The sequence below is a fragment of the Lissotriton helveticus genome, chromosome 11 (assembly GCF_964261635.1).
Source record: "Lissotriton helveticus chromosome 11, aLisHel1.1, whole genome shotgun sequence".
Classification (NCBI taxonomy): domain Eukaryota; kingdom Metazoa; phylum Chordata; class Amphibia; order Caudata; family Salamandridae; genus Lissotriton; species Lissotriton helveticus.
The window spans coordinates 318,428,335-318,452,441 of NC_136072.1; the positions used below are offsets into that span (position 1 = coordinate 318,428,335).

The 24,107-nt window shown below is 43.3% G+C and overlaps 1 protein-coding gene across 1 annotated transcript in view; it reads right to left on the reverse strand.

Annotated features, from left to right (window-relative positions):
- The window catches only part of CROCC2 (ciliary rootlet coiled-coil, rootletin family member 2), a 1,301,560-nt gene that overhangs the window by 1,160,284 nt on the left and 117,169 nt on the right, over nucleotides 1-24,107 (reverse strand). Inside the window, exon 4 of the mRNA XM_078665477.1 lies at nucleotides 18,916-19,089. Within this exon, the coding sequence (XP_078521603.1) occupies nucleotides 18,916-19,089 (174 nt within the window). The remainder of the gene's footprint in view (nucleotides 1-18,915; nucleotides 19,090-24,107) is intronic.

Genomic DNA, 24,107 nt, shown 5'->3' on the forward strand with positions numbered 1-24,107 from the left:
TTAACTACTTTTACTATCCAGCCATAGCTTCAACTTGTTTTGAATGCTCGCCACAGGTTCGTTCTCACTCGCCTAAGAGTAGAAATATTTCATAGACTAATTACTTTCCCCACTGTTGGAAATGGCCCTTTTTGCAGGGTTATCCCCAAACTTTTTGCTTCTTTCTCCTTTGTTTTTGCTGACCTGTGGTTGTTGGCTATGGAAATCTGGGCACTTTACCAATGCTGATCAGTGCTAAAGTGCATACGCTCCCTGTGTAAATTGTTATTGTGACTGGTTATCTATGATTGGCTTATTTGTTTTACCAGTATGTCCCTAGTAAAGTACCTTGAGTGTGCCAGGGTTGGTAATTCAAATGCTACTAGTGGGCTTGCAGCACTGATTGTGCCACCCACTGGAGTAGCGCTGAAAAGGGGTGTCAGGCCTGCCACAGCCACAAAATGCCTGTGCGCAGTTTGTTAACTGCCATGTTGACCTGACCAGTGTACCCACTTGCCAGGCCTGACCCTTCCCTTTTCTTACACATTGGACACCCCTATAGTAGGCCCAAGGTACCCCCTGGGCAGGGTGAACTGTATGTGAAAGGTAGGATATGTACTAGTGTGGGTAAAATGTCCTGATAGTGAAATACTGCCTATTTCGTTTTTCACTATTGAAAGGCTATCTTGCCCATAGGACAGAAAGGGGAACATTGTGTAACATGTTTACCAGCATATCTTCCTATAGGAGCAAGATAGAAAATTGGAGTCGGTATCCCTGAACTCAGAATTTAATACCACATCTTTTAGTAAAAGATGTTTTTTAAATACTGTGTTTGAAAATAGCACTTTTAGAAAGTAGCTATTTTCTTGTTCAACCTTTCTGTGTGCCTCTGCCTTTGTGGATTTACTGTCTGGTTTGAGAGTGACAGGGCTGGGGTGGCTCCAGGAATCTGGGTGAGTCAGCACTAGGTTCAATAAATCTATCTGCATTTGGAGTGGTGGGAGGAGAAGCACCTGGGCCTGACTAGGGCTGTGCCTGCCTTCCACAATGCTGGCTCCACCCCCTGCAGTGCGTCTAATGGCCCTGGCCCACACTCACAAAGGAAGAAGATGTGCACTGGCAGAGTGCCCCCAGAACTGGTTTGAACTGTGTCCAGGACCCCTCACACATAGAAAACAAAGACTTTTGGGGTCTAAATATGAGAGCTGAAACCCCTGAAAATTAGACTACTTCGTGATCAAGAGGAATCTCTGCCAAAGAAGATCAGCTGAAGAGACTGAGGAGAAGTACTGAGCTTGCTGTGTATCTGGGGTTCGCCTGCAGTTTGTTGTTTCTACTGAGGAGAGGACCAAGGGACTTTGCTGTGTGATGTGTCCCCTGCTTGAAGAAGGACCCCTGCTGTGTGCTGTGTCTATCTGAAGAAAAGTCTCCAAGGGCCTGAGAAGAGATGGCCTCCTGTTTCTGAAGTCCCAGGCACAAAAGGACTTCACCCCCAGCTTCCCTGAACTTCCTTGTTGGGTGTTCCAGTCTGCCAGGAGGGCCTGTAACTGTGTGTGAGGCCTTTTTGCTGTTGGGAGCTGGAAGCGAACACAAGGAGACAGAAGCGTGACGACGCTGCAGCAGCCGCTGTAGCATCATTGAGGAACGTGTCGCCGCTGCCACATCTCTAGAGAAGCGTGCCGCCGCCACAGAGGGTGGCGTTGCATCACCAGGGAAGCGTGTCGCAGGGTCGTCGCATCGCTGAGGAAGTGCGCCGCCGCTGATCGCCGCCGCAACACCGGAGAAGCATGTCACCATCACCGAGGGTGTTGTCTCATCACCGTGGAAGCGTTTCGCAGGGCCTGTCGCTGCTCAGAAAGCCACTGACTTCGCCGTACGGCCATCAGGCGTGCATGCAACCCCTCCAGACTGTCGCATCGCAACAGAGATGCCATTTTGTTGCATCGCATCGGATCATTGCAACGCATCGAGGCGCCATCTTGTCGCATCGGAACCGGAGAGCAGGAAGAATCGATGCATCGCCTTCGCTGCGCCCCTTTTGTTTGTTTTGCGTTACACATCCCAGGTACTTTGAGACTAAAGTGTCGCATTTATCATCTACAAGTTTATTTTTGCAACAACCTTTTTGAAGACATTCCACTAAGTAACTCTATGTTGGATTTTTGTTGTTTTGGTCTTGTTTAGTTTAGATAAAGATATTTTAGCTTTCTAAACTGATGTGGTGTCCATTTGCGGTGTTTTCACTGTATTACTGTGAGTGTTGATACAAATACTTTACACATTGCCTTTGGGATAAGCCTGTCTGCTCGTGCCAAGCTACCAAGGGGGTGAGCAGGGGTTATCTAAAGTGTGTATCCCCCTTACCCTGACTAGAAGCAAGGGTCCCTATCTGCACAAAGGTACCTACCTCTGCCAACTAGGGACCCCCATTTGTAATACCCACTATGAATGATTGGTGTCCAAACTTGATTAACTGCCCCTGTAATGACAACATGCCCCAGAATACAATGCATGAGGTGTATTCTGTAAATATTATACAAAAAACACAGAAAGAGGTATGTCCTACCGCTTATTAAACACATGTCTTTTGGTCAATGTCGCCCTGCATATCTGTATTTACAATCATTATCATCAGTGGAGATGTGCTGTAAAATGAGGTCTTTTTTATGGGCAGTGGCAGTGTTTTATGCCAGGAAAAATAACTTAGGCTGTGACATACAGAGTACAAATTAGCTATGACTCTTTTTACAAGGTACAGCGAAACGCAGAAAATTATTTAATTTGGATATTGCATTTTACCTAATCCAAATTGGAATGAAACCTGAAATAACTTTGACTAAATCTAAACGCATTCCTTTTACTATGTCAATCATTTTGTAAATTTCTTTTTTTTTATAAACATTTTTTTTGCATTTTATCAGAAACCAACAATACAATCATATCATCTTCAGTCCGCATTTCCTCTCCCGCCACCCTCCACCTCCCCAGCACTGCATCACAAATACCATCTTGTTCAACCCGCCCTATGTTTGTATGTGTGGTGCTGTGACAGTCTGGTGCATCCAATTTCGTATAGCTCCGGTGTTTGTGGTCTAGTACTCCTACCCCTCCATGGATCTTGTATCCCTTCTCATAGCGCCCCATCCAGCCCGTGATACCTTCTCCACTTGCCCCATACCTTGCGGAACTTCTTGGGGCAACCTCTCGCTTTTTATGTGACCCTTTCAGCGGCCATGTAAAGATCTAATCCTCTTCTCCATTCTTCCAACACTGGCGGAAAACAGTTGGAGAACGTCGCCTGGGGCAGTGTTTTAAGTAACCATGTTCGCAGGAACTCCGCCATGTTGGACCCTTCGATTCCTTCCCTAAATCCTACAAATCGGAGGTTGTTGCGTCTCGCCCTGTTTTCTGCATCATCTACCTTCCATTGCAGCTGCTTGTGCGAGTCCTTGAGCTCTTTAAAGTCAATCCGTAGGGAGTGTATGGTGTCTTCCGCCTCACTCAGTCTCGTTTCTGCAGTGGTAACTCTCTCCGTAAGGTTGCGGAAATCTGGGCGCAGCAAATTGACCTCAACCCCCACCTCCCCTATCTTCACCTCCAGGGCCGCGCGTGATGCTTGAATGTCCTCTCTGGACGCCTGCATGGCCCCCATCAGTAGGGCCGTATCCGAGCTTGGTCCGGCTACCTCTAGTCCATTTATCTGTGGTGCCACCGCAAATTTATCTATAGGACCTTGTCTCGGGGCCCTGGGGACCGCGTCCTTCTTTCCCATGTTGCACCGGTCCCTCTGCCGGGGGAGGGGGAGGGTAGGGCCCGTCTTCTGTGTCGCGCTCCTCAATCCGCCTCTGCCCTCCAGAGCGTCACCTCTCCTCTAGCCTTGTCCAGTATTACTAGGCCACGTGCTATTAGCTGTACCCACTCCGGGGCGACTAAATGTCCAGGTTTGGTTTCACCCCCACTTCGGCTCTAATATCAGCCTGGCACGCTATTTCAGGTCGGTGTTGAAAACAATTGCTCGGCCGGGTGCGCTGCGCCTCCCTCCACTATGATCGGTCTGTCTCCCCAAGCCAGGAGGGAGGGGGAGGTAGGGCGTTAATGTGGGCCTGCCCCGGTCTTCCTCGGAGCTCTGCCTCAGCCTAGTGACCTCCCCTGGCTCAAGCCTTGTCCCCGATGCAGCGTTGCCGCCGGATTCGCAGGGAGGTATGAGGCGGGGGGGGGCCGCCATCCCCGTCACTCGGAGTTTCCCTCTGTCTTCGCCCAGGGTGTTGCGTGATCACTCTCCCTCTCCGGTCCCCCCTCAATCTGCGGGGCGATGCGGCAGCGCTGCCGAGTTCTCTTGGCGAAGGGGGGGGGGGGAAGAACCGGTGGCAGCCCCTCGACTTCTGATTACGCCCTTAGGCACCGTGGGGCCTCGGCGCTCACCCCCGACTGGCTGTGTCGACTGGAGATGCTGCCTGCCTCCCAGTGCAGTGCTTGCTTGCGGCGCTCCCTCCTCGGCCTCAGTATCGGATGCCCTGTGGTGTGTTGGCTGCCCGGCCGCTCCGTACCGCTGCGCTCCGTGTCCTCCGATCTCCTCAGTCAATCCCGAGGCACGACCTCTTCCTCCAGTTATGCTCTCGAGGTTAGCAGGGCGCCGCCATCTTGGTTTCGCCTCCGGGCGCTCAGCTCTCTTCTCCGGTGCCGCTGCTCCTAGCTCGCTGGAAGGTAAATCTGTCGCTCATACCCTGCTGCGAACTGTCTCACGCTTCTTTTGGGGGCTGTTTTCTTCCGCTGGATGGGGGAAAAGCACGACGGATCTAGTCGGCTCGCCGGAGCTGCGGCGGCTTGCGACTCACTCGGCCATGCTGCTGGTCACGCCCCCAATCATTTTGTAAATGTAATCTTATGTAATCTCTTTTTATGAAATGTCCTTTTAATTGTATGCTTTTATGAGTTTATGACAAAAATCGAATAAAGCTTGTTCATCATTACCCTGGAAACTCTGCTCGCATTTATGTGACCAACGAAATTACACATATGTTCTCTTTAGCTATCTTAGCGGTGTGCTGATAGTAGCAAAGTCTCGTACATATCACGAACAGTATCTGCTCATGCCAAGGAATTGCGATTCTCCTATTACCATGACAAGAGAATCTGGATTTCATTAAAGACACAGAGGCTAACATTATGCATGTTTTTCTTAATGTAAATCCAAGCAGCCACTTGAAAGCATTTCCTCACAAAGTGAAAAAAGTTCTAGAACAGAATCTTCCGTCAATACAATACACATGAGCACAGAACAGTTTGCCTCTTTTAAATGTGAAAAGATAGTGAAAAGTTCAATTTAAAAAAAAAATAAATTCTTCTTGCTCTTCTTTTTTAAAACCAATGAGAAAATTAATAAAGGAAAAGTCAGGAAGCCCAAAACTTCAGAAGATGAATCAATTATGAAGAGTTACCTTTGTATTTTGTATTGGCAGGTAGAAAAAGTGATCAAGACAAGCAATGAAATTCTATAAGTCAAAAAGTAATGGTAATAAACCATTTAAATAAGGAATGTTATGAAAAATAGATACTAAGTCCTAAAAAATATATCATATACTAAATAGAATAAAAGTTAACCACCCAAGGGAAGGGAGGGGTGGGATAATGTTAGCCTCCGTGTCTTTAACCGCTTCGGTGAGTAGGATGGGCCCGGTAGTCTGACGTCATAGTGGGTGCGTGCCAAACCACGCATGAGTGGAATTCTCCCCCACATCGGTGGAATTCCGGCTGCAGCGAAGCGATTTTTATCAAATCCAGATTCTCTTGTCATGGTAATAGGAGAATCGCAATTTCATTACAAGACCGGAGGCTACCATTATGCATGTTGGTAGCTTTGTAAGACTACATCAGACATATGTTCAATTGGTTTGCAATAGTGTTGTGCAAAGGTGTTTGCAGTAGACCAGTCAGCTGCCTTGAGAAGGTCGTCCAACTTACCTCCAGACCAGAAGGATTTCCTCGCCATAGCACCTCTGAGGGAGTGTGCTTGGAACTTCTTTAAATCAATGCCCGCTTATTTCATTGCGGATTTAACCCATCTGGCTACAAAAGCAGAAGTTATGGCCTTAAAAGGTTTCACGAAGGATATAAGTAGTTGAGTTACACCCATTCTACTTTCGTATTCTTTCATGCAATCTACAACACTGAGTTTCTATCATAAGTCAAAACGAGGATAAATAATTGAATTCGACATAGTTTTAGTTCTTCTAATTATATTAACATTAAAAATATTGTAAGATCTGTTGGTGACTTCAAGGGTTTTAACGTCCGAAACCCGTTGGCAAGATATTAGGCACAACAAGGTTGCGAGGTTAATGGAAAGACTTTTCCTATCAAGCTGAGTGTTATCTGGCCAATTAGTGAAAAGATCTAAAATTGCTTTAACTTCCCACAGAGACTGGTACTTAGGTTTAGGGGGTCTTCTTAGTCTTACACTTTTTAAAACTCTACAGACTATGACGTTCTTACGAACCGTTTTCCCATTGACTAGGGCGAGACCAGCAGAGGTAGCTGATCATTGACAATTAAGCGTTCTATAAGTTAAACCCTTTTTGAACTGTTCTACAAAAAAGTTTACTATGTGTTTGATAGGAGCCTCCACGGAATCCAAGTTCCTCTCCAGGCACCAACATACCCATTTTCACCACATGTTGTTATACCTATAGTGTGTACCAGGGGCTAATGACTCTCCGAGGAGAGTAGCAGCTGTTAAGGAAAGTCCAGACACTTCATTGGATTTCCTGATACTTTCCAGGCAAGAAGGTTCAAACTCCCTGTCTAGACTAGGGGGTGATCTCTTCCATCTACGCCTGTTAGTAGCTCCCTCTCGGCTGGAATTAAAAAAGGAATGTTGCAAGCTAATTCCAGGGTTGTGGGGAACCATGCCTGAGATGGCCAAAAGGGAGTTATTAGCAATGAAGAACATTATTCTTGACTCACTTTCTGTAGGACTCTCTGAATCATGGCAAAAGAAGGAAAGGCGTTAGCTTGGATATCTTTCCAAGACTGGAGAAAAGAGTTTACTGCAAGAGCTTCCAGGTCTGGCATCCAGCTGAATTAGTTCTCTAACGAGAAGGTTAGTCAGCTCGCAAACACGTCTACTTCTAAGGGGCCCCAAAACTGATTGAGGGCTCTGAAGACTTTCTGGTTGAGTTTTCAATCACTGTGATCTAAGAGGAATCTGGAGTTCCAATCCGCTGACATGTTTACCTTCCCTGGGAGGGATTCTGCTTTTAGGGTAATCTTGTTCTCCAGGCAAAACATCCATCGTTTTTTGGCTAAGTTCGATAAATCTGCTGATTTTGTCCCTCCCAAACGATTTATATAGGCCACAGCTGACATATTGTCCATCCTCAGAATTACTGATCTCCCCTGAAAAGAATGTCTGAAGCTCATCAGAGCATATAAACCTGCAGTCAGCTCTAGGATGTTTACATGATGCAAACTCTCTGCTTGAGATCATCTACCACCTGTGTTCTGGTCAAGAAGACAGGCACCCCAACCATGAAGGCTCGCATCTGACTCCAGGATGAGATCTGGAGTTGACCCAAAAACGGCTTTGCCATTCAATGCTTCTAAATTGTCTAACCACCATGTCAGTTCTAATCTCGCTTCTTGACCTAGGGTTATCTGATCTCCGTTCTAGAGGCCAGACCTTAGAGCTCTCGATTTTACCCTTCAAAGAGCTCGGTAGTTCAAAGGGCCCGGGAAGATAGCTTGAATAGAAGAAGAAAGTAGACCCAGAAGTCTGACTAATTCCCTTAGTGTTAGGCTCTCTTGTTTCAAAACAAACCTTATTTCCTTTCGGATTTTGGGTATTTTCTTTTAGGGAAGTGAGAGGAGGCCTTTCAATGTTTCTATAGTAAACCCCAGGAACTCCAGGGATCTGGAGGGAGATAGAATCAAGTTCTCTTTGTTTATAATGAATCCCAAGCTTTCTATGAGGTTTATAACTACCTTCAGGTTTTGCAAGATTTGTGTGTGGTGTTGGGATATAATGAGAATGTCGTCCAGATATATAATTAGTCGAATTCCTCTTTCCCTTAGGAGTGAGGCGATAGTTCATATCACTTCACTTTGGTGAAGCACCCGGAGGCAGACGATAGCCCGAAAGGAAGAGCTTGAAATTGGAACAAATGGTTGTTCCAAGCAAACTGCAGAAAGGGTTGGTGTTCTCTCGCCATTGGAATGGTAAAGTGAGCATCCTTCAAGCCTAGTTTGACTAACCAGTCCCCTTCCAATAACAAATCCCTCAGGAGGTGGATGCCCTCCCTCTGGAAGTGTCTGTAAACTGGGAATTTGTTTAATTCCTTGAGGTTTATAACAGGTCTCCGACCTTTGTCCTTTTTTTGGACGAGGAAGAGAGTGCTTACAAACATCTTCAATTCCGATGATACCTCTATGATTGCCCCTTTCTCGAGCATGCAGGCAATTTCCTTTTCCACTATCATTTGTTGTTCCTTGGTCAGAGGAAAGTCTCTTGGGTGTGAAGTTTGTGTAGGTGTTTCTATGAAGTCTATCTTGAAACCTTTGACAGTTTGCAATACCCATGGATCTGGATTGTTTTTTTTTCCAATTCTGATAGAAGAATCTGAGTCTGCCTCCCACCTTTTGAGGGAAAGAAGAAGGAGGAGGGGGTATGTGCTCACTATGAAAGTTGTTGTTGCTGGGTAGTCCACGAGATCTGAATCCTCTGTTACATGAACTTCTCCCTCTCTGCGAGTAGAATTGGGGAGGGTTGGATGATTGGAAACCTCTTCCGAAACCTCCGAACCTTGACTAGGGCCTTGTGTTGAAGCAGCTGGAGGAAAGGCCCCTTCTTCTGGCCCGTCCAAAAAGGTTTGGATTTGAAGACACATCTCATATTGAGCTGAGCTTTGTTGAATGCCGTGAATGTAGAGACATATTTGACAAGTATTTTAGTCATGTCTTCATCGAAGAAGAAACCTTTAGGGCTTTGTGAAGGTTCCTTATCTGCCATATCGCTCACTTTAGGATTTATTTTTGTGAGAACTACCCTTCTTCTTTCGGCATTGAGACTGGCGTTTGCATTTCCCTGTAGGATCATTTCTCTCTGGCTCCAACCTCTAATGAGCTCTGTATTGAGAGCCGTCCCATTTATATGGCTTTCTCCGGCTGTGTGTATATTTCTGGCAAGAGGCCCAAGGACGTAGAGAAGGAGGTTTTGACATGCCTTGAAAGATCTCTCCATTCCCTTCCTGGGGTCTCTCCCAAGTTTGAAGAGAAACTTAATTAGTTTGGGGTCGAGGTTTGGAGTCTGACAGACTTTTTCTTGAATAGAGGGTCTTCAACATTCAGCTCTGATAATGTTATGAGTATCTTTCTCAAGACGATTCCTGAGCCATTTTTTTTATAAAGTTTGCCACATGATCTTGTGGCCACCACTCCGAGCTTCTCGGATGCTTAATATTATAGGGTGAGAACAATTCTTCGCCAAGAGGGTAAGATTATGTTGTCCTTGGAAGAAGACAGTAGTTCGTCTTCGGTAGGTTGGCTATTAAATTCATGATCATCTTCATCTAGATCGAGGACATATTGATCAAAGGTGTTATTAGCCTGTCCTCCATATCATTATCAATAGTGTAGTGAGCACTTTGCTAATTTGTGCCGCTAAGGACACTCACATGCGTTGTGCTGCTGTGGACACCAGTATAATTTGTGACGCTAGGGACACCTGAGGCATTCGAGGTGCAAGGACCTCCTATAAGTGTTGAGGCGCTCAGACCTCCCATATTGTTTGAGGTGCTAGGACCTCCCATTGTGTTCAGGGGGTTTAGATATTCAATATTTTTTGTTTTCTTTAGTCTTTTCCCCCTATTTTCAGAGATGTCATCATTAACTCGTAGAGTAGGGCTTTCCGTAATGTCATCCTCCTCAGTAGGGAGGGATCTTTTGGATGACATAACTGAGATTAGAGTCTCCAACATACAAGATCTCATTTCCCTGTGAATGATTTTCTTGAAAGCCTCATCATTCATGTTAGGGGTAGGGGTAGAGGCTAACACATCACCCGAATCGATCTCTGATATTTTAGGTAGCATATTATGAAACAAGAATGGCTCAGAATGGGAATTTGGCAAACCTGGTAAAAAAGGAGAATTATTTTCAATAATATTGCTTATTTTAAAGTAATTTGTAGTTAGCTTAATTTATTGTAAATGGAAGGCCAACCATAGATTAAATACAATAATTAAATCTAATGGGAGCAATTAAGGGTCTTGTATAAAAGAGGCTTTACCACCTATATAAATAAATTGTTCATAAGAGATCTTATCTCCTTGTAATATAAGAATTGTAAATATTCCTGTTAGAAAGCTGTTATTTTTTGGGAACAGGAGTGGGAACTTGTATGTATTTGAAAGGCAGCAGCAGCTGACAGGAACTTTCTTTTTCGTGAGACCCGATCAGCTGCTGCCGGTTGCCAGGGAACAGAGGTCTTGTTCCTCTAAGCGGCAACCACTGAAGGAAAGCACCTTGGCAACGGGACGACCCAACGTCCCTGCTGCCAGGGTACTTTCCTTTAATGGTCTCGTTTACTCAGAGAACAGAGAATGAGCCAAATCCTGCGGGGATATAAGTCGCGCATCCCTGGGCATGTCTATGTTGGGGAGAGAGACAACCGCAGTCGGTGGTGTTCTCTCTCCACTCCGCACTAGCAGAAGCCGTATTTCAGTACGGAATTCGGCAGGAGTCGGAGTTTGGAAACTGGTAAGCGCTAATAAAAGTATAGCGCACGCCAGGTCTCGAAGGATAAATGAAATCAGGGTTAAGCTCCGGTTGAGGAGTGGCTGGAGACCCTTTGAGAAAGGCTGAAGGAAAGGCTGAACTCCATAAATTGGAGATCAGTTGTGAATAAAGAGTGAATGGAAAGGGGGGAGTACTTAGAGGATATAAAAGAGCTTAAACAAGCTATTGAAAGTTAGTATTGAAAAATCAAGCAAGATTAGTGGAGTAATGAGAGTAGTGAAAATGTAACTTATCTGGTTGGAGCCGCATGTGCTCATGGTTATTGTATTGACTGAAGATTCTGTTCTAGAACTTTTTTCACTTTGTGATGTAATGCTTTCAAGTGGCTGCTTTGAGTTACATTAAAATAAATATGCATAATGTTAGCCTCCGGTCTTGTAATGAAGCAAGCACTTATGTGTCTAACGAAATTACATATATTTTCTCGTTAGTTCTCTTAGTGGTGCGCTGATCGTAGCAAAGTCTTGTATATATCAAGAACAGTATCTGGTCATGCCAAGGAATCAGTGTAACATGGAAATGTCCAATGGGGCACTGGCAATAGATATAGCTTCCACTTTAGCTGGATCAGGTATCATGCCCCCATCAGAAAAGAAATGGCAATACATTTCAAGCTTGTTTTATGGAATTCGCACTTATCAGCATTTGGAGTTAAGCCAGCATCTCTTAGCAAGCTACAGACATGCATGAGAGCCTTGTCATGCTCCTTCTGAGTAGCACAGAAAATTAGGATATCAATGCTATAATTAAAAGCATTCACAACAGGCTGTATGATATGTCTTGAAATAATTCGGCAGCAGATGACACACCAAAGCTCTGTAGCTTGTAACAAAATAGATCTATGTGTGTAGAAAAGGTTGTTATGTGTCTACAATCTTCTTCTAGTTCCAACTGGTGATATCCTTTAAGTCGAGATGAGAGAAGACCATTGCACTATTCAGATGGGCTATCATGTCAGCAATTTGTGGACCAGGATATCGCTCTCTCTCAATGGCCTTCTTGGCTTTGAGAATGCTCCTTCACTGCACCTCAGGCACTACCATTAAAGAAGAGACCCAGGCAGTGGTCCACTGGAATGCTTGATGATGTAATGCTTGAGTAAGAAATCAAGTTCTTTTTCAACAGCTTTTTGCAAGTGAAATGCAACTCTTCTAGGCCTTTGAGCACTAAGGCAAGCATATTGATTTATATGTAACTGTACTTTCACAGAATTGATTTTACCTAACCCATGAAAAAACAAAGGAAACTGGCTTACTATTTCATGATGGGAATTCATGTTGTAGTTCACTGAAATCAATCCCATATCAGCAGCAATGTTAAATCCGAGCAGGCGGGCACATGAAGCGGTAGCTTGCAGTACATGAATGGGTGCTTGTACCTTTCCTTTCTTGAGCTTCATTTCAGCCATAAATGAACGTTGACTTTAGTGGCGTTGAAGCAGCCTACATATAAACTTTAGTTTTTGATGGCGTAAGATGTGGCAATGGAAGCAGCTCATGATGTTTTTCCTCAGGGATTATGTTTGGCGCGCCACTATCAATGATGAAGGGAATCGGACAACGTTTGAATGTCTTAGGTACTTTTTCATGTCAACTTCCTTTCATCTGGTGTTTTTCCTCACAAGCAACCAGTGCTACATGGGCATATCTTTCTGACATAAACATTGACATCGCACAACTATCATCGTCACTTTTAATGGAAACCGAGGCTGAGTAACCCTTTGATGATGATTTAGATGACAATCAACCTCGTTTGGTTTCAATTAGCCTGAGGACGTGTTGCCCCTTGGCCTGTTGGGCAGGCATCAAACGTTGCTTGGTGACAGTGAGGGTGGCTATTTTGTCTTTGTGCAGTGGTACACTTATTCACTCTGTAGACCTACAGAACATCACAAAATGGTTTGCCTTACCACGGCCTTTGCAAATCTGTCTGATAGCAGGCAATTTCCTTCATGTGAAAACGACTGTACGCACCTAAAGCACAACTTCTGTTTCTTGGGAGACACTGTTGGTGGCTCCAGGCCTTTGACCTAGGCATATTTTTCATGTTCATGACTGATTCACTCTGGACATCTGTGGTTTGTGGTTTGAAAAAATGTAATAAAAATTATGGGGACTTGTCACACAAACCCCTGCTAAAGGCGTATGAAGCCATGATCCCACCCCCAAGTACTGTATGGTGTAGAGGTGCTCCTATTTAGTGGCAAATGGGGATGGTATCGGGAGGAAGGTAAGGCTTTAAAAATGTTATTGTCCCTCCCTAAGTCAGCAATGATACAGGCAATTAGATTAGAAATAGGAACGATAGGATGGAATACCCAGGCCAAAATGGCGGTGGCAAGATTCTGGAAACGCCAATCCCAAGGGGAAGCCCAAAAGGTATCAACGTTGGTGCAGTGATGAAATCCGCCATACTAGCCTAAGATGGGCAATAGAGGCAAAAAGGAAAATAAAGGAGATAATATTAAGTTTAAACGTGGGTGTAAATCCAAATTCCTTAGACGTAGACTTCACGAAGAGTGCATCCAGATCACAAGGAAGGGAGTATTCCAGAATGCAGGACTTAGGAAACCTGAGAAATAAAAAATCAGTCCAATACATGATAGAAGCATGGGAAAATGATGCATGGTATCCTTATTTAAAACCCTGCCGAATTATGGATTTAGGTGGGATATTTTGAAAATCCGAATTGGTACCATCCCTTGGCTATTGGAGGGGAGAGTTAAGACAGAAATGTTATATCCTGACGGTATATGTAAGTGTGGACTGGGGACCAAGTGGGAAATGTTGCACATACTACTTGATTGTCTTACGTGTGTAGAAGTGAGAAAACGGTTCTTACGACCCCTATTCATAAAATACGACATAAGAATACGAGCCCAAGCAACTAATTTACTGATAGGAATGGAACATTTGGATATAGCAATTGCACTTGGAAACTATCTGAGAGGGGTCAACCAACTGGCAAGGGAAAAGCTTAAGAAAGCACAGTGAGGAATTTACTTTTACACCATCTCCCGCAAAAGTTGAAGGTTAAAAATCGAGGAGAAACAAGCACAAATGGCCCTAATATTTTATTGTAAATGAAGAATGCAGAATGTAAATAACTTGTTTCTATTGTAAAGATTGGTAACGCCTAGTTTTATTATGTATAGAAGGTTTTATACTTTTAATGTTTTTACAAATTAGAATATTGATTAAATTAATTTTAGTATAGAAGTAGACTTGTGGAGTAGCACAGAAAGTAATTGTGTGATTTTACAAATCTTGTATTGTCCCGCTATTGATTGTTTTTTATACTGTTTTCCGAATTTTATATGATCATGAAGTTTAAAGACTACGGTCTAAATAAACAGAGTTCTTCTCTCTCACTCTGGACATCTCTGGCCTTAATGTCAGCAGCTTGTCTACCAGCTCGCTTCTTAGCTCTAGCAGCTGCAAGGACTCTCTTCAAGCTAAGAGTCTTTTTTAGCATTGGTCTATGAAATGAATCTGACGTCCATCAATGACTGAGACTTATAGCTTCCTCATCGTTAAACTCGATGAATTTACAGAGCTTGATGAGCTTATCCAGCCTCTCCACAAATTTATTGATGGTTTCGCCCACTTTGTCGTTCCTGACTAAATACATATCTTTCATAGTCTATATTCGGCATTGGATTGAATTTGAGATTTAAGGCTGCTCTGATTTGATCATACATAATTTCATTAACTCATGGTATTTTGTTTATGACGTCTTTTCCACCATCACCAGCAAGATTTTCAAGGTTCTTCATAATATTTTGTCATCACTTTCTTCAATTGCATCAATTAATTCTTCAAATGCCTCCAACTATGCAGTCTATTAAATGCCAATATTTTGTGTCTTAGCGTGATCAAATGTGGAGGGCAGTTTTAGGAAAGCGGCAGCATTGTAATCATTTATTAGATTTTGCTGAACCTGAGGGAGGAGTCTTTACCGAAGTTGTTAGGTGTCCACCAGAACTTTCTTCATCTCTGCTATCCCGGAGGCCCTGTTTTATGCTTTGACCACCAATGGAACCTTGACCTCCCTTTCAGTCTCCATTGGAGTCCTTTATTTTGGTGGAGATGTGTGGAGTTGTTTGGAGCCACAACCCAGTAGCTTTGGTGGTTTGCTGCTTCCTATTTGGACAACCCCGTAAGCACAACACCTGGTGCTTCTTCTGGGGTTGCGAGGCCTGGCACTGAGATCCTACAAATTCCTCGATTTGGGTTCTGGTGAGTAACCAATCTCAATTATATTTGAAACAGCTGTCCAATCTTTGCCTGGCAGCGCTTCCTATCATAGTTCTAGCTTGTTCCTAGCTGTTGCTCTGCTTTTGTATTTTCAAGCTTAGTCGTATCTGCTTTTAGCATTATCACAATGTATACTGTATTGTATTAAGCTACGAAGCAGTATAGTACCTTTATTTGTTTCCTTCTCAATCAGTTCTCGGACAGCAACACATTTTCTTCCCATCAAAGCCTCAGTTATCTTCAAATGATTTTTAGGCAGGCTGAGGTCGTGCTGTAACTCCACATACACCAGTGTCGATTCTGCACTTCGACCGCGGCACACATGGCATGAACAAGCAGTTTGTTGGACCACAGCAAACCCTCTGGGAGAGTACTGTCAGTCTTCGGGTTACTTATTTTTTACTCATTGCCAGTTGTTGCGTTCTCTCTAGCCCAGGCATTCGTAAATGACTGGGCCACACAAAGAGTAGTTTTACATATCTTTATTCATCAGAGCGTAGATGCGAACTAAACAGTCTAAACCTGTCTTTCCTACTTTTGAACGTTCATGTAATCAGTTAATGGAGTCTATCTGGAGACAAAAGTGTTTCGTCACTTTTAACTTGCAAGACTACACAGTATACACTGCAAAAGGAACTCTAAATTGTTTCCAGCTTATGCTTTACTTAAAGCACTTGATTAATTGGTGTACACGCTTCTGAGTTGAGTGTTGTGGGACCAGTCAGTGTGACTAGCATTGAGTCTATTATAATAGTGTGAAGCAGAACCTTGTCATCTTCTTCCAAAGAGTAAATCATTTGCATCAATCAATCGATAGTAAAATGATACAAATCAGCTGCTCATACAGAATAAGAGATTTTAATTTGTCATGCAGAGGGAGAGATGGACCTGATGGTCTATCACATTGTGGGATCAGCAAATCAGGCTCATCTCTGAAGCGGTCTTCTGGGAAACCCAAACTCTCTCTCAATTGGTGCAGGATGGATTCTAACTCTTCTTGGTGAACACACTGGACATGGCTAGAATAGCAAACGTCTTATTAATCAATGGAAGTAGAATCTGTAGTAGCAGTTTGATCTTTGCTGTGATGGTTGTTTAAACCTTTCTACTACTAACACATTTATCACGGCTTGCTCCATGAAAGGTTTAACATCAGAAGCTGACATAAAGACTTCCTTCGCAGGAGGCGTAGAATGTCTTGAGCGAATCCTTATCTCATGACTTAACTCTTTACCTGAGATATCAACAGGAGAAAGGGAGGTCTCCTTTTCTCAACTCGTTTTCTCTCCATAGCTAGATCAAATAAGCCCCAAGCCAAAATGTGCTGAACTATCTATACATACACTGATGACCAATGAATAAAGAGCTCGTGTAGTAACGAATCAAAAAGCCATGGCTACTGTACTCTTTAACCAATCCAGGACTAACAATTAAATCCCTCTTTTTTTAACAGGCATCAAACCTGAGGCCTGCCCTCTGCCTGACTTCAACCGACGCACTGACAAGAAAGTTAAGTAAATTATACTTTATACAACGTCCTATCTTAAAAAAACAAAAAAAAAACTTAATGCTGGCTACCTTTCCTCCAGTCTTAAGCTTGCATGGACCTCTGAATGCTTCATATGGCAGCATAAGCAGCCCCCGTACCTGGCTGAGCCCCATAGTGCAGTGTCACCTCTGCAGTGAATTTCTGTTTTGCACTTTAAAAACTATTTTCTCAGCTCCTTCGATACAAAAAAAATCCAAGGTACTCTTAACAATTTGGCCCGAACACTCAGCTGAGAATAAAGGAAAAACATAAAACATGTTGTGATCGATCCTGACATCTGTGTGAGGGTTGCCTGCCCGAAAAACAGATAAACAGGATGTCTCCTGGGTAGGTGATCTGAATAAACTTACCTGGGAGGAGCTAGTATAAGGATTGGCATTGGTCAAGCACTGCCTGTCGGTAAAGGCAGATTCACCATCACATCATAATAACTGAAAGGCGGAACAGGACAGTGAGGTAATGGAGATCAATCGTGACGTTAGCAGCAGTGGTTTAGATGAGCAGGTACTGTCCGGTACTGAGTACGGGTACGTCTTTGTTAATCTTAAAGGGAGAGTACCTGCACTTCTCAGCACTGCTGCAATACCTTTAATACGAGAGTACAGGCAATTCCCAGGAGCAAACAGGCACTCCAGAAAGTAAGTACCTGCTCTTCTATATTTCTAGTTAAAGCACTGGTTAGGGGTAAAAGAAACGAAGATGAAATAAGACATGAGAAAGCAGTAATACAAACTGAAGAAGTGAGAGGGCAAGACACATGGGATGAGGTACTGGTATGAAGAATGGAGAGGGGTGCGCTAAATTAAAAATTACATTAAAACAAAAAAGTAAAAACAAATTGTAACGAGAGGAAAGAGTAATACCAAAGGAAAAGAAATTGGAATATTGAGTAGACAGGAGAGGAATAATGAACGTCCTTCGAGTTGTAAGGTGAAGTGGCTGCAGATGGCTCCTTCTATCATGCAACTGGCAAGCAAATGCGGCAATACTTTGTCACAGCTTCTGTAATCAGAGTGGTTGTATGTCAATACAACGCGGGCTTTTACCCCGCATGCCATTACAACGCGGGGATTACAACGAAAGTCGTTACAACGACTTTCGCTGGAGGGCGCTGGATTGTGGAATAGTTTAATTTTCTATTCCAACTCCAGCCCACGTTGACAGTAGGGAAGGTGTTGGATAGAAAATTAAACTATTCCCTATCCAACAGCGCCCTCCAGCGAAAGTCGTTGTAACGCCTTTCGTTGTAATCCCCGCGTTGTAATGGCAGTGCGGGGTAATCCCCGCGTTGTTATGGCTGTTCTCCATCAGAGCTCTGCTTTGGTTCCTACCTGGTGAGAGCCTTTGGTAACCATTCCCCAGGCGCATATGACACTCCGTGAACGGCAGAGGGTGGCATTGTGTGGACCAGGGAACAGTTCTACTGACCACTGCCTGCTTCCCCATGCCCATTTCACAAGGTGTCAATTATTTTGGCATCAAAGTCGCTGGCCCTTCAAGGGGCAGGACTGGAGCAGCAAAAGGCCAGTGAATGCGGAGAGGGACGTCTACTACTCCTTACCTTTATCCACATCAGTCCACCCTGAGGTGCAAATCAGAATCCCACCTCATATATTTATGAGGCTGCATTTCTGCATCTCCTGCTAAACAGCCCGTGTGTGCTGCACTGGAGTGTGTAGTGCAGCAAAGTTCTTGGCCTGGCCATAGCAAAGATGTTGTGCAAAAAAATGTGATGATTTTCACACGGGTCAAATTATATTTCTGGGCCCAAGTGAAGCAATCCAGCACGGGTGTCCTTCAAAATTGAAGCTAGATTAAATGCCCAAATCGACTGATAAACTATGTGTGGAATTCGATTACATCCCTTTACTGGCAATTACGTTTCTACCTTGTTGGTCGATTTACATTAACGCAAACGTTCCCTTCATCTGGAATATAAAGGTCAAAACAGGCCAGATGCAGCTGAAAAATTAAACGTGAGTCAAGGTATTTGTTTTCTGTTAGCGATTATGCCTATTTATGTCTCATGTTCGGTTCAAGCAAATGTAATTTGAAATGTAACTGTAAATGTATATTAAACAATATTCCTCTGTGGGAATGCAGCCGAGTGAGGAGGTCTAGTGACAAAGAAACTTGCCATCCAGGTTGTGTTTTCAATAAATCACATAACGAAATCACCATATATTTACCTTTTTGGGGTAGGGTAAAACTTACATAGAATATGTATTTTCTTTGGCACAGTTACATGAGGTTGGGTTCTGAGGAATTCTTAAAAACCACGTGCAACACCTCCCTTCCCCAATATTTTCAGGTCGGCGTTCTTGTAATTTGTCATACCTTATTTTGTAACTTTTGGACCAGCTGGGCCTGGCGCTGCTGTCCTTCTTGATAGGCTGCCAGTTTGCGTTTATATGCCTTTTCATCATCTTCAAACCTACTTTTCAGCTCGGATAGTGCTGCTTGACTCTCCACTTCACGGCGAGACGTTTCTCCTCCGAGTGCCAACTCCAGCTATGGAATATGGTAGAAGTTAAATCAGTTAAGTGTGGGCCTAGAGGGAGGGTCAAGGTTCTGAATATATGGAGATTCTGGAATTCACCCCCAATACTACTAACTGGCCCACCTTCGAATGCAAGCACAAGCCTTCTCTAAAACAGCGTGTTTGTCATCTGGTTCATCCATAAATTATTACTTTGAATGAGTGTATCCATTTTCTCTTAGTTTACATTTAAGTACTGTAGAATATTCACAGGGCAGCCCAGAATAGGAAACACAATTTCACCAATGTCCCAAATCAATGCATCTGTAGGCAGGCATTTCATGTCATTTAACCACGGTTCCCAGGAAAGGAGGTACATAATACAAAATAATAGCCTACTGGTGACAGCCATACCGATTTGTTAATGAGCCTCTACCTGAATTATAGGACCAAGCGGCAGGTGAGGGCCTATAACAAGGGAGAGGGCCTTCAACATCCAGTATAACAAGAGGCGGAAGGGCTATAAGACTATTTGAATATTCCACCCCTTGAGAGTACAATGTTCTCAATGAAAATGGAAGAAACAGAAATACAAGCACTGGATTATTAAAGGAGCAGGGTCATACCTGGCATTACTTGCCCTGAGCCACGTCATTGTCTCCAGTGCAACTTTCAACATTCCAATGTTCCAAATTAAAGACAGGGCTTTCACGGCTCAGCTGTCCTCAGGGGACACTTTCAACCATGCTAAGTTCTTTCTTACACTTACAGCTTCACTTAACACCTAGACAATGCTACTAGCAACTCACTGCAATCCACAGTCCCCTCCAGTTTGAACCACTCTACTTTCTCACGATTGCAAGACCCTCATCCGTAGTCCCTGATTAAAGGCTGACGGTTACATTCCAATCCTTGATCAAGCAGGAGTTTGTACTTGGATCGCAATTCTGAACAGTGTGATAATTATTGTCCCTCAGCTGTTTTCCACGCATAGATTTGGCAGTGTAAACCTGCTAAAATGTATATGGGAAAGGGACCAGAAAAAGCAGAACACATTAAATGTGATACTTTATCAATTATGCTTGTTATGCCTCAATTCCAAGAAAAATATGAAATGGAAGTCAAGTCAAGTCAAGGAAAGCTTTATTCGACATAAAAGCACATGCAAAATATACCATATTCACCATTAAATTACACAGAATAAATACAATAGTCAGGTGCCGACAATGAAACAAATTAAAACAAAAAAAATAAATAACATAGCAGTGATATAAGCTATCTAAAAAGAGGATGAGGGCCCTTTTAATTATAATACATCATCAATAATACTTTTCCTTAGGTGGAGCACCTTCTTCAAAAACATGGCTACCCTCCAGGCTATGTGTTCGCTCTCCAAAACCTGAAGTTTAATAAAAGCCGGGCGACATTGCCTCAACCCCTGTTGTTTTAAGATTGGAATTATCCACATTTTCCTTAACTTTGTGTAACATTTGCAAAATAAAACTAAATGAATGGTAGGTTGGTCGGAGCGTTTATCACATGGCCATGGTTGCAATATTCGTAACCAATCATTTATTTTTGGAAAGGTGACGAGTCTATGAACAGTACCCAACCGTAATCTAGTTAAAAGCAACCTATCAAAACCACCAGGTACAAAATATAAATATGGCTCCATCCATATAGTAGTTAATATTAACTGATGTTGTTTAACACTGGGCTTTAAGATTTTCCCTGACACTCTTATTGTGTTCAATAACTGGAGACCCTCTTTTTTTAGTACTTTCCTGGAGATCCTGTGCATGGACCCTGGGTCGGTGAAATATTCTAGGTGACCTAGATCCTTCATAAAATCACGTACAAACCTTACCCAGGGAATTTATAGGGCCCCTTCCAGTTTGATTGTCTTGCAGGCTCTCCCTATTTAGCTTAGTCTGTTCTTTCGACCGAATCCTATGCCACAAAAGTGTGGGTTCCATTTTTATAAGATCGGACATAAAAGGAAGGTCCAACTCATCATGGCAGACATGAGAGGGTGTGCTTGGTGGAACAGATAAAATATACCTTAAGAAGGAGTTTTACACAAGGTGTAGCGGGTGGGTATTGGCAAAACCCCACACCCCTGCTCCATACATCGCGGTGGAGATGCACTTTGCTCTATAAATTTGAATGAGCTCAGCTGGCGGTTTCCTGCCTAATTTCTTTGCAAAGGATGCAAGGGCAGCTGTTGTCCTTATAAACGCCAGCCTTTTAGTAGATATAGTTTGGGCCCGTAAATCATAATGGTTACATAAAATGCCAAGATATGAAAATCTCTTTGTCGAGGCTAGCTTCTGCCTGTCTACAAACATGTCTTGTGACCTCTGGCTTCCTGGGCCGCATCTCATGACAAAGGTCTTTGATATATTAATACTAAGACCAAGGTCCTTCATATAGTTAGTAAAACTATTTAGGACCATCTGTAGGCCGATTTGTGTTTGGGACATTAAAACCGCATCATCCGCGTAGAGGAGAGCAGGTATAGGTCGGCCACCGGCTTGAGGGAAGTCTTGTCTCTTCCTAAGTAAAGCATCTTCGAAACTGTTAATGTAAAGGTTAAGAAGAAAGGGGGCCAGGACATAACCATGCCTGACCCCCCTCCTGATGGGAAATGCAGCTGTACGCTCCCCATCCAAACCAAAGCGCACGCTAGCTGATGCACCAGTATAGAGACGTCTAAGAAAAAGGATGATATACGCGTCAACCCCCACAGCCTCGAGGACCTCCCACAGTTTATCATGCCTTACAGAATCAAAGGCCACAGTGAGGTCCACGAATGCAAAGAACAGTCTTCCCTTTTTTGCTCGTTTATTTCCACATCAAGATGGACAAATTTGAACTATGTTCGATTGTTCCTTACCCTTCCCGGAAACTGTACTGTATGTCGGATAGAACCCGACTTTCCTCTGCCCAATCTTGCAGACGTTCCAGGATAACACGCCCTGCCACTTTTACCATGGAGTCAAGTAAAGATATTGGTCTATAACAGCCTGGGTCATGACGGTCCCCGTTTGTAAAAATTGGGACCATAATAGACTCTACCCAAGTCTTTGGTAGCAAGGCTTGGCAACTAGCATTAATGACCTGAGTTATAATAGGCCCCCACAGAATAGTATTAGACTTGAACAGGTCCACTGGGACACCGTCTGGGCCGGGGGCCTTTCCACCCATGCTAAGTGCAAGGGCTCTGTTCACTTTCTCCAAGGTGAACTTCAGATCTACGTTGTCATTAATTTCTGTTACTATAACACTAGATTTCATAGCAGGCTTTCCTTGTCCGTTATATACCCTTGAAAAATGCTTAATCCAAGAATCCTTGGATATAGTAATCTGTATTGGAGAACCATTTCCAGGGAGTAGAAACGGGGCCTTTACTGCTCTCCAGAAGGAGAGCTTCCCAAGCATTATTCCTCTTGGCACACTTTCTTTCTTTAATAGCCTGCCTATAGACAGTATCGCCTGCCTAACATTATAAGGGCTTTGGGGCTGCCTGTGAAGCTCCTGCTTTAGATTGGAATATGCCTGTGTGCATTTCATATTGAACCACCCGGTTATTACGATGCTGGACAGTTAGTAAATTCCTGACCTCATTTGATATTTCAAGAAAGGACGCTAGAATACTATCATAAGAGGCCAATTCACTTAGAAAAGTATCAAAAGAGGATTTACAAATCATTACCAATTGTTTTGTCACTGCAACAGGATCCACTTTCCACCACCGTAAAGTATAGCTGTTGGTTTTATCGAGTTTTATCTTTCCTGTGGTATGGGCGGCATTGGCGCCCCTTTTGGGCCCCTATAGTGGGATATTTACTGATAAACAGAAGGGAAAATGATCGTTCAAAGAGTTAACACCAACCTTAAAATAATGCAGCCTAGCGGCATGATTACATGAGACTAACATATAGGCTATAGTTGAGGCTAAGCCTCTTCCATTAAAAGTATAAGGCATATGAACAGGCCTATCCAATAATTAATTTACAAACCAAGTTCAGTGCTAAAAAGCAACTCGTTAAACAGCTCCCGCGCCGGTGAGTGGCAAAAATGGGTATTGCACAAACCTTCTTCATTGATAAAACCACAAATTCTGCTATCCTCGAAAGGACACACAGCACAATTAAAATCGCCTGCCAAGATTAACATTAAGGGCCAGATGTAGGTAGCCTAATACCGGTCAGTAACGGCCGAAATTACCGAATTTCATCCGTTACCGACCGGTATTAGGCTTTTTAGATGTAGGAGGCCAAATTGAAGGATTCGGTAATTTACCGAATCGGTAATTTAAGGAATCGGTAAATTACCGAATCCTTAAGATACCGATATGGTAATTTACCAAATCCCTAATGTAGGGAGCACTAAAGTGGGTGCATTTCTCATTTAAGGATTCGTTATTTACCACCAACTACAAGTTGGTGGTAAATATCGAAAACCGTTAAAAAATAAATGTTGTGCTTTTTTAACAGTGCCATGTGGCAGACAACCATGCCCTTAGGGCATTTGTGTGCCACATGTGCACCCATGCACTATTCAGGGGTGCAACAGTGTGTCAATGTGACACCCTGCCACCCTTGCAAGTCTTTCCCTTATTAACGATTCGGTATTTACTGAATCAGTATTTCCCATTCATTCCTATGGGCCTCCGGGCCCATAGGAATGAATGGGAATTGCCGATTCGGTAAATACCGAATATTACCGATTTGGTAATATTTACCGAATCATTAGCTACATCACATTTACCGATTCCTAAATACCGAATCGGTAAAATTCTGTATTTAGGAATCTGTAATATGTGATTACCTACATCTGGCCCAAAATCTTTAGAGCCGGTATTACAGATAGACTTTAAATCATCACCAAGTTTTTTTACCACCTTTCTGAGTTCAACTGGTGGGATGTTGTTATAGAGGTTAACCAGAGGAATGCATTGTGTAACACTCAAATTTTTTTTACTATCTGGTAATAGCTAGCCCCCAAATATGATTCAACTTTATCTACTGCTAACTTGTTAGAAATG